Genomic DNA, 14,683 nt, shown 5'->3' on the forward strand with positions numbered 1-14,683 from the left:
TCACCCGGTTCGGCACCTCATGACAAAAAAGTATAGGCTTTATATATACACACACTTATATATATAATATATATTTTATTTATTTTACATATAAACATACAAACATACATATATATATATATATATATATATATATATATATATATATATATATATATATATATATATATATGTATATATATATATATCAGGGGCGTAGCGAGGGGGGGGGGGGGGGGGCAGGGGTTCGGACCGCACCGGGTGAGACCATTTAGGGGGTGACGCCAATGCGAAAAATAGCAAAATATATAGAAAAAAATTGATAAGTCCACTTAATTAAATGATTAATTAGAGTGTTAAATAGTCTTTTAATAGCAAATTTGACAAATCCCGACAAGGGTGGAGGGGGGGGGGGGTGACACCATGACTTAAGCCTGCTAATGAAAGAGATTAACATGCTACATCAAGCTGTATTTATAACCGTCTATAGATTTTAAAAAATCGTTAGCATTATATCTGAGCACAGTTTAAAGCAATCGCCGTGGGGGGGGGGGGGTGGGAGGGCGTGAGTGGGGGGAAGTTACATTAACTCTACGTTGCAAAATATGCATAAGGTAAACGTTTCGGTTGAGAATCGTAATAACTTATGTGTTAATCCATGTTTGGGGGGGGGGGGACAGTTAAAAAATGAAATACATAAAAATATATTGTGAATACATATTTATACACATGCGTATATACATACTTACTTATATGTAAGGTTCTTAGATTTGTCCAGATGAAGTATTGTCTTATATAAACAATTGTTTGTAAAAAAAAATGTATATGTAAAGGGGAGGTGACTTTTTAAAGTAATAACTTTTAAATAAATGTTTTTACTATTTAAAAGAAAAACTAAAATCACAAGGTCTAGCATTCACTGAAATAATTATTTCGTTATAAATTATGTCATGTATTGTACTGAAATCGTACACATTAATTTTGAAAGTGAATTTAATATAATATTTGATTTATACTTCTAAGGAAGCCTTTGCAGTTCTAACAACATTGCGAGTAATAACTCAGATTATATATATATATATATATATATATATATATATATATATATATATATATATATATATATATATATATATATATGTATATATATATATATATATATATCAGGGGCGTAGCGAGGGGGGGGGGGGGGCAGGGGTTCGGACCGCACCGGGTGAGACCATTTAGGGGGTGACGCCAATGCGAAAAATAGCAAAATATATAGAAAAAAATTGATAAGTCCACTTAATTAAATGATTAATTAGAGTGTTAAATAGTCTTTTAATAGCAAATTTGACAAATCCCGACAAGGGTGGAGGGGGGGGTGACACCATGACTTAAGCCTGCTAATGAAAGAGATTAACATGCTACATCAAGCTGTATTTATAACCGTCTATAGATTTTAAAAAATCGTTAGCATTATATCTGAGCACAGTTTAAAGCAATCGCCGTGGGGGGGGGGGGGGGGTGGGAGGGCGTGAGTGGGGGGAAGTTACATTAACACTACGTTGCAAAATATGCATAAGGTAAAAGTTTCGGTTGAGAATCGTAATAACTTATGTGTTAATCCATGTTTGGGGGGGGGGGGGACAGTTAAAAAATGAAATACATAAAAATATATTGTGAATACATATTTATACACATGCGTATATACATACTTACTTATATGTAAGGTTCTTAGATTTGTCCAGATGAAGTATTGTCTTATATAAACAATTGTTTGTAAAAAAAATGTATATGTAAAGGGGAGGTGACTTTTTAAAGTAATAACTTTTAAATAAATGTTTTTACTATTTAAAAGAAAAACTAAAATCACAAGGTCTAGCATTCACTGAAATAATTATTTCGTTATAAATTATGTCATGTATTGTACTGAAATCGTACACATTAATTTTGAAAGTGAATTTAATATAATATTTGATTTATACTTCTAAGGAAGCCTTTGCAGTTCTAACAACATTGCGAGTAATAACTCAGATTATATATATATATATATATATATATATATATATATATATATATATATATATATATATATATATATATATATATATATATATATATATATATATATATGGTGCCCTGTCAAAACGGCCCGGGACAAATCGGCCCCGTCAAAACGGCCCCGTTAATACGACCCCGTCAAATCGACTCCCGACAAACCGACCCCGTCAAAATAGCCCCGTCAAAAGGGCCCCGACTTATTGGCTCCCGTCAAATGGGCTCCCGTCATATTGACTTGCGACATATAGGCTCCCGACAAATGGGCTCCCGATATTTAGGCTCCCGACAAATGGACTCCCGACATATTAACCCCTGACAAATAGGCTCAGGACATATTGGCTCCCGACAAAGCGGCTCCCGACATATTGGCTCCCGACATAAGGGCTCAAGACAAATGGGCTCCCGGCAAATGGGCTCACGACATTTTGGCTACCGACAAATGGGCTCCCGACATATTGGCTCCCGGCAATTAGGCTCCCGACATATTGGCTTTTGACAAAATGACTCCCGACATATTGGCTCCAGAAAAATGAATAATATGACCACTATTGGCATAAAAGCAACCATTGTGTCCTACCTCCAATACCACCATAACCTCTTTTTAATGCCCGAATGAAATTATTTTTTTCATGAACCAACATTAATTCACAAACAAATCGAGCCCTTAACAGCTAAATTCCACCAATTCTAAAGTTTTGATAATGTTTACAACAGAAAAGATCTGTTGCTTAAAAGCGAGCACAGAAGTGTAAATGTATGATATACATGATGTTAACAGCATTTTGTTTTGATAACTACAAGCACAGTGGCGTAGCGAGGTCGGGTGTCACCCGGTGCGGCACTTAATGGTGTCACCCCCCCCCCCAGAGGCGTTGCGACCCTTCCCGGGGACAAACTTTCAAGTTTCCGATTTGCACCCCCCCCCCCCCCCCAAACTTTCGATTTGCACCCCCCCCTCAACTTTTTCTCTATATTTTGCTATTTTTTGCCTTGGTGTCACCCCCTAAATGGTGTCACCCGGTGCGGTCCGCACCCCCGCCCCCCCCCCCCTCGCTACGCCCCTGTACAAGCATATTGCAGTTAGGAAGGTACAGCGTGGACCCTTCTCCCAACACAATGTGTTGGAACAGCCTATAAGTGACTCAATTATGGATGTCATAGATAAATGACCCTTAAATTAAAACATACTATATTTTATTATAGATAAACTAATTTAAAAATAAGGCGAGCCGAACAAGAGATGCATACGTTGTATTACATAAGAGTGTTGGATAAGCTAACTCTAAAGAATATTGATGAAGGGGTCCCACTGGCAGATGTCATATTCAATGAGACCGCTTTGCCGGGAGACTTAGTCTCTACAGAAACGGTATTGTCAGTGCAGTGGCGTAGCTAGGATTTTTGGGCCCCTATGCAAAAATTATCAGTAGGCCCCTTCGTCAGCCGTTAGGCCAGTGGCGTCGCTAGGTCGGGTCTCACCCGGTGCGGCACTTCGTATTGTCACCCCCTCCCAGGAAACAAAGCATATATATATATATATATATATATATATATATATATATATATATATATATATATATATATATATATATATATATATATATATATATATATATATATATATATATATATATATATATATATGTGTGTGTGTGTGTGTGTGTGTGTGTGTGTGTGTGTGTGTGTGTGTGTGTGTGTGTGTGTGTGTGTGTCGGCCTTCATAGGCCTAAAATGTATATATATGCCACATACTGGTACACGTACGTGTTTAAGCTTTAATCACTGCTGACTTAATAGTAACGATGTTTATCTACAGTCTGTTTATAATACAGTTGGATGTAGCATTGTTTTCTTTATAGTTTACGTTTACGTCGTGGTGTCACACCCCCCCCCCCCCTCTTGATATAATTTTTTATTTGTACTTAGAAGACTATTTAACTTTAACTAATGGATCTGGAAAATGGCATTTCATTCTATAAATTTTACAATTTTTTGCCTTTGGTGTCACCCCCCCCCTAAATGGTGTCACCCGTTGCGGTCCGCACCCCCCCCCCCCCGCCTCGCCTTCGCTACGCCTCTGCGTTAGGCTACAGAGGAGTTAAACGAAGAGATCAACTTCTACTTACGATGGATATTTTTTAATATATAAATATTCTGATGGCAACATTTTGTTTTTTATATGTCCTGATTATGTATTTATACTATATTATTATGATTGCCTACTACTGCTAAAAAGTTTATTTATAGGCTGATTCTCTCAATGTCTTGCACGACAAAGTGATATCGCCTGCAGTGTTATTATAACGATTGGGCTCTGTTTGACCCACAAACACTGATTCCCACTGCCGAAACGGTGGGGGGGGGGGCTTTTTGGAACTTTTAACTTTTTTCTTTTTTAAAATTATTTATATGTAACAAATATTAAAATTCCATTGTAAAAGTTTTAATTTTTATGAAGAAAAAGGGCCCCTATGTGCCTTGGGTCCCCATGCCTTGCTTACGCTAGCTTTACGGTAGCTACGCCACTGTGTCAATGGTCCTTTTGTCTGGAGCCAAATTGACAGGAGCCTTTTTGTCGGGAGCCAAAATGACGCTAGCCTATTTGTCGGGAGTCGTAATGACGGGGGCCGTTTTGTGGAGAAACTAAATGGCGGGAGCCTATTTGTCGGGAGTCGTAATGACGGGGGCCGTTTTGTGGAAAAAACTAAATGACGGGAGACTATATGTCGGGAGCCAAAATGACGGGAGCCTATTTGTCAGGAGCCTTATTGACTGGAGCCCTTTTGTCGGGAGCCTATATAACGGGAGCCTATTTGTCGGTAGCCTAAATGACGGGAGCCTATTTGTCGGGAGCCTATATGACGGGGTCCATATGTCGCTGGCCTTTTTGACGGGGCCGATTTGACGGGGTCGTTTTGACGGGGTCGTTTTATCGGGGTCGTTTTGACGGGGCCGTTTCGTCATTGGCCGAATTGACGCCGCACGATATATATATATATATATATGCTTATATGTATAGTTGAATATGATGTCACTCCCACACTGTCCCGTTTTGTCAAACTGCGGCAATTTGGGTACACGTTATTTTAATGCACGTATTGATTCGTGTGGAAAAAGCAACGTTTTCAAAGTAAATTATCAAATGTGATTTCACCCTTATCCTGTTGCTGATTAATTTATCAGTTATTTAAAATATGCAAATAAACTTAATTTCCCGCTGTAAATTTTTGCAGTTGGTGCCCCCCCCCCCCCCCTTCCACCGGTTGATAGCTTTAAAGTGTTTACAGTGAACAGTTAAGTTGTTAATTTATAGTCAGTTATTAATACATCTAGATTTTGTACTGTGTTGTGTATAGTTAGAAATTTTATGTCACTATGCCTCTCCCACCCCACCTACATTGTCGGAAGCGTCATTTTGTATTAACATACGCATAAATCCAATTAATAATTCATTAAACTTTCGAAGGGTAACAACCGAGTAAATACAACTCATGCTAGACACCAAAGTTGCCTCCACTGTTTAGTTTTCAGAATTAAATTCTTAAGCAAAAAAAACAAAAAAATTGAGTGTTGACATTAACAATACAAAAAAAAACAATTTAAAAAGTAGGTAAAACGACAGCCTGCATTAAATTTTATTCACATTTTCTTATGATTCTTTTTCCATTTTTAAGTAACTAATTTTGTAACTGCTATGTTGAAGTTTAAAATTTAAATTTTGGTTTATAAAACAAAGAGTAGAACTGTAGCAAATAGTGGGTACATATGGTTAGTATGAATGACATCATAACATGAGAAAAGGGGCATAAACAAATATCTAGTTAGCAAATATCTTTGATAAGTAGGCCTATTTACTACGATATATTACAAAATACAAGAACATATTTTTTTACAAATCTACAACGTCAAGACTGAGAATGCAAAGTAAAACTAGCTTTAGGAATTTAGCTTCGTGCTAAGACAATTGCATTCTACTATAAATTTCCTTATTTCAAAGCTTTATTTTTAGAATAAAAACCTAAGATAACGTGCAATGAAAATAAAAACATTATAATCGTGAATAACTATCACCCGTTTAAACTTTTCTTAAAACGAACATAATTAAACCGGTTAATGTTTTAGTAGCTAAATAATTCACCGATACACATAGTGTGTCGGTGCATGTTTGAGATCATTTTGTCGAAATAGCACATGCGGGTCAACGAACACCAGAGCAAGATAACACGAATTGCTATTGCACGAATGAGTTGGTATTGTAACCTTTGGATATTGCGTTTTCTTGAGTAATCGTGTTGCGTATTTGGAAATTTAGAATGTTGAGTTGTTGAGTTGAACGTATGTTGAAAAGTGTTTTTCCGTACTTCAGAGTTGATTAATAGTGGGTTTGATGGTGTCGAGTTGACGGTATTGAGATAATGTAATTATATGTTTGGGTAACTCTACATTTATTTCTACACTGCAACTTCTATCCCCCATTAAGTCACGTCCACTACCAACTCTTCTATAATTGACGACTTGCTGCCCCTGACTTTCTAGTCAAACAGCTTGCACTAAAATTCTGTAGACTGGTACAACTAAAGAATATGTTTACCGACTCCTTGTCTTAATTAAAAATAGCCTTCCCCTTTCTTACCGTCTCTAGTCCCGTGACCCTGACCTTATCTTTGATTGGTTACCACTATTCACCATGTTTCAGGTTGTGCCCAGTAGCGTACGCAGGGGGGGAGCAGGGGGAGCGGCCGCTCCCCCTCTGGCCATTTTCAGCAAAGTGGCGCCTTTTTGGAAACTTTTTAATCTCAACATTTTAAACAATGATATTTGTTAAAAAAATATTTTTGGTCGTGCCGACCAAAAATATTTATTAATATTATTATTTTTAAATTTACTTATGAGCAAACTGCGTAGAGGTGGGGAAATTTTGACAAGGTCAACAACGTCATCACGATGGAGTAGTAGTATTCTTACAGTTTGGGCGATAGTGATTACGATTACAAATTATATGAAACAGTTACAACCCCCTCCCCCATGGACCCCTCTGTAAAAAAAAAATATTGTCATAATATTTAAATACCACTGCTACTTATTTAAATCTATTTCTGTAATATATATTCATGTAATATATATTTGTGTAACATATATGTATATTTAGAACAGTCATCTAAAAACTGACGCTATGTTAACTCTGAGTTGGTTATCCCCCCCCCCCCCCCCCCCACACACACACACCTCACCACAACAATAGTGTAGAGCGACATTAATGTCACACCTAGGTATTCACTGGATTGGATAATTGACCTAAAGTGACCGTACAGCAGAGGCGTAGCTATGGGAGGGTGGGTGGGGCGGCCACCCCGGGCGCCGACCCAAATGGGGCGCCAAAATGGGTAGGACCAGCATGCATAACTTTATATAGCCTGTATATAAATGGAAGGGGGAGAGGACGAAAAATTGATAGTTCGCCCCGGGCGCTGGAATATGTCGCTACGCCTCTGCCGTACAGTGGTGAATGAAGTTGAACCCCCCCCCCCCCAACCCACCCCGAACTGATCTGTTAAGTACGTGTAGTAAAACGCGTAGAAATGTACCAAAGTACCATGCCGCCAGAAAATTAGCTTTTTAAACGTAAAACTCTGTGAATATTTTTTTGCAATTACCAGTAAAAAGGTGTGTGATCAATACAGTGATCTAACCCACACCTATCACTATGTTAAAAATGATCTTTAAAGAACACAAAGAAGCAGTAGTTAATTAAAAATATATGATCTGAACTAAAACACCGATGTATAGTTAAATGTAGGCTGTTATTCCGAATGTTTTTCTACTATATCGAAAAGCGTGGTTTTATACCAACTCTGATTGTAAAAACTTTCATTATGCTGTAACACTTTAGCATTTATGATGACGATATATTAAATTTTTATTATAGACAAAAAGTTTTTGTAAACACGAATAGTGTTAAACAATTTCATCATATTCGAAAGTAATTATTTATTTGTTTTGACATTTATAATTAAATGTGTAGATATATACATATTTATATTAAGAGAGTGATTATTTCCCCTATTTCACTTGTATTAAATAATTTCCCAGGAATTATTGTGTAAGAAATTTTTTTACAAGAATTACAAAATAGATTGTGTTACGTTCATTGTTTTGGTTGTAGTATATATATATATATATATATATATATATATATATATATATATATATATATATATATATATATATATATATATATATATATATATATATATATATATATATATATATATATATATATATATATATATATATATATATATATATGTATATATATTTGTTTGTTTAGATTGATACAATTTTTGTTTTGTCGGCCTACATTGTGTGTTTTTTCTTATTCCTTCAGAGTGCTACTTTCAATTTATTTTTACATCATAGCGAAGCAATGACATACAGCAAGTATTTATATATATATATATATATATATATATATATATATATATATATATATATATATATATATATATATATATATATATATATATATAATATATATATAAATATATATATATATATATATATATATATATATATATATATATATATATATATATATATATATATATATATACACGTATATAGAACGTGTTAAAAATTCGGCGCCTTTTTTGCTCTTTTCGCTCCCCCTACAACGAAAACCTGGATACGCCTCTGGTTGTGCCGTTTCGACTGTCCAAACTACGAACTAGTTATATTACCTGTAACATGACGTCATCACATAATGTATAGCTTGTTCTTATCATATGCCGAGCTCACTGAAACAAGTGATCTTTACTTTACTTGCCATATAGACCGTCAGGTTTGAACAGGGAACTTACTTTAAAAATGTATTTTATAATCTTTGTATCGTGTAAGCAAAATGATGTGAATATACACAATCACAAATCATAATAAGTTATTTTTAGTTCATCAAACCACGTCATTTATTAACACAATTTAGGCTATAATTATCCAATTATTATTAAATAAAATGTTACTTTCGTTAAAGAAAGTTTAATTATAGACTTAAAGATAAAGACGAAGAAACAAAGTAACGTGTTATTACTGATTTTAACCAATAAAATATTTGCTATTCTTTTTATTACCCCTTAAAATAGGGTTTTTTTCCTGTACGTTTTATGATGTATGATGCATGAATATTAAAAATAAAAAAGGAAACAAGAAAAATGTGTACATTCACAATCCTTATTGCTGGTGTGTGAAAATAAAATATCTCCAGTTTTCATCTGAACCTGTACTCTCCTTGAAGCTTCACCAGATTTATCTGCTGTCCAAACATCAAAGGGAAATGTCACCACATCACCAGATTTGTGCCCAACACCGGCTGTTACAGCACCATCTCCTGTTGGTTTTATTGTAAGGATTACTTTATACAGGCCATCAACAGGGGCGGTAAATACTCCAGTCTTTTGATCAAAATGGTTTCCTACGTTACGTTCTACAGCACTGAATGTAATAACTTCGACACATTTTTTCATGTCCGAGCGACCTTGTGAAGCAATAAACCCTGGTGTAGAATGTTTCGCTGCAAGGAATAAAATACAAAAGGTATCTACACATTACCAAATAAGTTATACAAACAATGTACACTAAAACTTTTTTTTTAAGTTGTTGTTTGTACTTAGACCAAATTCTCACACTAGAACTGCGCCGAATCAAGCGACGCAGCAATTATATACGTTCAAGAAAATCATATTTTTCAATTAGATTTCTGAGTAAACAGAAAATAAATAAATTTGTATATTGAATGTAGGTTGCTCACACAACACACCAAATCATGTACACTATGGACCAATTATTTGTGCAGTAGGTTGAAGTTAATAAAGGGTGGGCTCAGCCCAAAACAGAAGACTTTTATTTTTACATTCTAGTACTTTTAGCTAACAGTGGTTGACAATTGTTTTAACAGGGTTGTTTCCCTTTATAAAGTAACCACCGTGTCTCCTACTGTAACAACATTTTGGCCGATAGATAAAAATGTCTTACCATAAAACAATGAGAAACTACATCTAATGATAAATATGACCATAGCATACTTCTATATAAAAACAAAACAATAAATAAAGCACATAAATTATCTAATTTTATTTAAAATACACAGCCTTTAGTTATGGAAAATTATCTTGCAAAATTTAATCCTTAAACAAATAAAGATGTAAACCTATGTTAAAAATATGTTTATTATTAACATAATGAGGAAATATTCAAAGTGTATCAAGATGTTTATATGATCTATAATATAAAGAATAAAGAATCATGGCTTTAAGAAACATAATTTCGATAAAATTACACAAACAACTCATAGAAAAAATAAACCATATTAAGATATCGATTGTATTTTATGGTTTTATATTGTATATTTATATTGAAAAGAAATAACCTACCAATTGATTGAAGATTCTGTGACAACTTTAAAACTTTTTTTTCAAGAGTGTCAATCTAAAAACAGAACAACAGTTACAGAAATAATTAATGTGTTACAAACTATTAACATCAAAATAAATAGTAGATGTTTTCACTACAATAAATATATGACAGCACTGATATAGAAGAGACTAGAACATTTACTTCACATTTTTAATTTATTACTAAAATAAATAAATTCATTTTATTTGAATTTAAGTTTTAGTAATTTCTTTAACCTAGTGAAATAAAAAGATATAAATACATTAAACAAGCACTTGTTTCATAACTGTACTAAGTATATTATTATGCCAACACCAAGTTACATAGTGTTTAGCTAAAAAAATATTAGTTTAATTTACCTTCTTCATTTTCCCTACCCTAGTCTCAGAGTTTTGATTATATGTTTCAATTATTTTATGAATTGGCATCAATCTTTGTTGTAGAAGTTTACATATCGTAACATGCTAAATAGAAGAAATGTAAAACTACATGACTATTAATGTGTTAATATAAGATTTAAATTTAAAAAAAAAACACATAAAACAACTCATATTTTGGCAGAAATTTTACAATGAATGCAATTATGGTTATGTGATTTAAAGTACAAGTAAAGTGTGGCTATGGTAGTGTTTAACAAACTCAATTGTAAATAATCAGTGGACAGACCTAGATGAACGGATGGTAGAGACATACATACAATAGTATAGAGATCAGATGTGGAAAACAAAATAAACAGATAATTTTATACTGGAGAAGGTTGTAAAGCTGACCAAAGCCATTAGAGGATGTAGAGCCACAGGGTTGTATGTGTAAACACAAACTTTACTTTAATGCTACAAATGTGTTATAACTCATAAATAGGTATGGATAAGAAAAAAATATAATTCATGTATAGCCACTAATAAAAGTCTAGCTGAATGCATTGATTAAAATATTATTAATATGTACCTTAGACAATAAAGTATCAAATGCTTTTGTTGAATCTTCTTGTATAGCAGATATCAAATCAGAATGTCTTTTAATTTCTTGTGTTACATGATCTGTTTTCTCTGTGTAAACTCTCATCTCTTTATTTAGTGTGTGCAGGTTGTTTTCATATTCTTTCATATCTAGAGACAGTTTCTCCAGTGTTTTGTCTGTGTCTGATTCTTTACTTTTCAAACTTTTAATTTGTTGATTCAGATCTTCTATTTTGTTATCTTGTTCTTTTAACTGTTTTCTTAAGTTTTTAAAATTCTGTTTTTGTTTCTTAGACCAGTTTTGAACTTTAATCCCCACATCACTTTGTTCTGTTACAAAGTTGTCTCTCCATTGTTTTATTTCTGATAAGTCATCTTCCGTCTTTTGTTTTGAGTCTTGAAGGGATAATAAGGTTGCTTCAATATCCTTTAATGTTCTTGATGTTTCTGGATTACATTTAACTTTTAGATTAAAATTAAATACGTGTAATAGGTAAAACACTCAAATGAAAGCATAATTTTTTAATGTAAAAATATATTACAAGGTATTATATTTTAAATCATAATAAATTGGAGACAAGAGAATGTAATATTACTTGTGCATCTATGAACATTTAGATTATAATTATGTCATAAAATGTACCAGCTCTACAGGCTTGAGAAATAAATCCAGTGTCTGCTGTCTTCAAACTTTCAGGTGTTCTCTGTTCTTCTGTCATCACAGTGAGAGGGTACAGCTTGGTGGATTCTGTCAACATGTTATACACAGAAATAACTACAGGTCTTATACAACTAAATGACTAACTGATAATTGTTTAGTAAGATAGATGCGCATTGACAGTTTTTAATCAGGCAGTCAATTCTTACATTATTTCACACTAATTGTATTTAAATAATAACATTAAACACATTTTATTTGAGTTGTCACTAAATATTACACACTTCAAACAGTCGTTAATAAAACAACATTATGCTTGATAAATAAAATAAATTATCGCAAAGTAATGCACATACCCGTGAACATATCAGTGTGTTCTATTATAGTACTCTGTGCTGATGTTACCATAGCAAGTACATCTTTCATCGTCATTTCGGTGTCAGAATTGTTGTCTACACATTCCATTGCTTTTGTTTTAATCTGTATTTTTGAGGATATTGTGATAAAAATCGATACGTTGTTTCAGATTTAACATAATTTTAAAAATGCAACTATTTCGTCATCAAGATTTAGATACAGTGTAGAGGAGTTGTGGTCTGCTGTAAGTTTAAGAACTGCAGGTTGTCGCCATTACCAGATTTTTTAAATAAAGGTTAGAGTGTTTTGTGCATGTTGAAAATATAGATATAATGCTTTAATTAATAAAAATATAGTTAAAGACTTTTATTTACATGTTGTACAAAATCACCGATGCTACTCTGTAGATGAAAACTTGACTGTTCCAATAACTCCAGCAAAGTAGCTACATGTTTCTTTAAAAGTTGAGACATCTGAGGAATATGTTCCTTATTGAACTCATATTGAGGGTAATGCGTAAGTTGTCAGAGGAAATAAGTAAATTGCTTAGATCGCCTATTTCATCCGGTAGGATATATATATATATATATATATATATATATATATATATATATATATATATATATATATATATATATATATATAAGCTATATGTGAGAGGATATAAGCAAGTTCTATATTTCCTCTATTGTTGGCGGATATAAGCCCTTTCCATATCGAAAATTATTAATTTTATTTTCAACAAATAGAAAGTCGTCCATTATAATTTAAATTTTTCAAAATGTTATAGTTAAGTTACATTTTTTATAAACATATTGGAACTAGCATAGATATATACTATTTTAGAATGGATTAACTTTTAAGTTAACTTCATTAGCGAAATGCTGACTATTGTATTGCTAAATTATTGTGTGAACTACGCCTAACACACATATTAAATTCCTTGTTTCTAAATAAATCAGCACTACCTTTAGGTTGTTTAAAACGGTCTTCGAGACTGGAAACAAAATGGCGAGTCTTGTTTTCCTTTTTAACTTGGTGAAATTATATCGGGAAAATCCGTCCACTTAAAACTTTAAAATAAAGTTCGTTTTGTTTATAAAGACTAATGTTATGTGATTATTGTAAGCACTTTTTAACCTTTAAATTTTTAAAGAAAAAGATATGTTGAAAACCTTTCTTTTATTAAAAAAACATAAACACTGAAATAAAAGTGAAACAATTTAGGCCTATGTACACAGATTTATATCATCACCAAGTTTACGATTAAAGGGAATTTCCGATCTAATTGCAAGTAAATACCCCCCTTACACACACCCCCTCTCCCTCCAAGAAAAAAAATACCGTATTTTTTGTGTGCGTGTTCCAGTGGCGTAGGCAGGGAGTGTTTAGGTGTTTTTATAACCACAGTCGTCACTCTTTATGTCCATAATTTTAAAATTATCTACGTCCGTTATATAACTGTATCTTGTAACTGTCTGGATGACAGTGTTTTGTGTGTGTTTTGGTGTTTTGTGCATTTTAGAAGAACAGGGGGCGTTACCTATGAGCTCTTGTAAAATGAATATATTTAATTGTTGCCTCCCTTTGACCATGAAGAAGACAAGTCACTAGAAGAAAAAAAAATACAGTTGGTAAAAGAAGGATCAAGGATTAAATGGTCAATATATATTATTATTTTTTTAACCTTAAGACCTCCAAAAAAGGTTATTGTTTTTCTTTGTTTAGATGGCCACCGTTGTCATGGCAACTATACTTTCAGAAGAGAGACTGATGCATGCACATAGTTTAAGAACACACAAAATAGCAGCACCTACCCTCTAAAATTAGAACTTCACGAGACTACGAAATACCTCTTATTATAAAATGTAGGAGTAAAAATTATTTGAACAAGTTTAAGTTAATGCTGCCGATAGCGATAATTAATTAGAAACAAGAGAACTTTGCCAGATGAATATAGAATGTGACACACACGGCAGTTTGGATATACTGCTCTAGACGATGTACCGCAAATCCTAAACATAAATTCAAAGTAGAATTCTACTACACAGTCTCTTAAAACGATGTTCCATCAATTATAACAACATAAAATTTTATTAGGATTCTTTTATGAAATTTCCAATATCACCACAAAGACACCTGTGGATATACTTACTGACTACAAACACTTAGAAATGTTGTTGACGCATAACGCATGCAAAGGTTGTGATGCTAAAGATCTTTGCAATGAGCTTCAAGTTGT

General features: G+C 33.3%; 2 protein-coding genes across 3 annotated transcripts in view; one reads left to right on the forward strand and one right to left on the reverse strand.

The window, feature by feature from the left end:
• Positions 1 to 14,683, forward strand: part of LOC131947468 (nuclease SbcCD subunit C) — a 69,392-nt gene that overhangs the window by 20,666 nt on the left and 34,043 nt on the right. The gene's annotated exons all lie outside the window — the stretch shown is intronic.
• Positions 8,636 to 13,572, reverse strand: LOC131947472 (uncharacterized). 2 transcript variants are annotated; one of them, XM_059308693.1, is made up of 8 exons: positions 13,410 to 13,572; positions 12,816 to 12,914; positions 12,441 to 12,564; positions 12,070 to 12,174; positions 11,416 to 11,888; positions 10,827 to 10,931; positions 10,446 to 10,500; positions 8,636 to 9,586 (listed from the first exon to the last, which is right to left on the reverse strand). In XM_059308693.1, the coding sequence occupies exons 2-8, from the start codon at positions 12,912 to 12,914 to the stop codon at positions 9,201 to 9,203; spliced, it is 1,347 nt and encodes a 448-aa protein (XP_059164676.1). In that variant the 5' UTR covers positions 13,410 to 13,572; the 3' UTR covers positions 8,636 to 9,200. The 2 variants fall into 2 exon arrangements, with proteins under 2 accessions (XP_059164676.1, XP_059164677.1); XM_059308694.1 differs by having other exon boundaries at positions 11,416 to 11,873; positions 13,410 to 13,571.

The sequence above is a fragment of the Physella acuta genome, unplaced genomic scaffold, assembly GCF_028476545.2.
Source record: "Physella acuta isolate Inbredline_101_S28 unplaced genomic scaffold, ASM2847654v3 ptg000594l, whole genome shotgun sequence".
Taxonomy (NCBI): Eukaryota; Metazoa; Mollusca; class Gastropoda; family Physidae; genus Physella; species Physella acuta.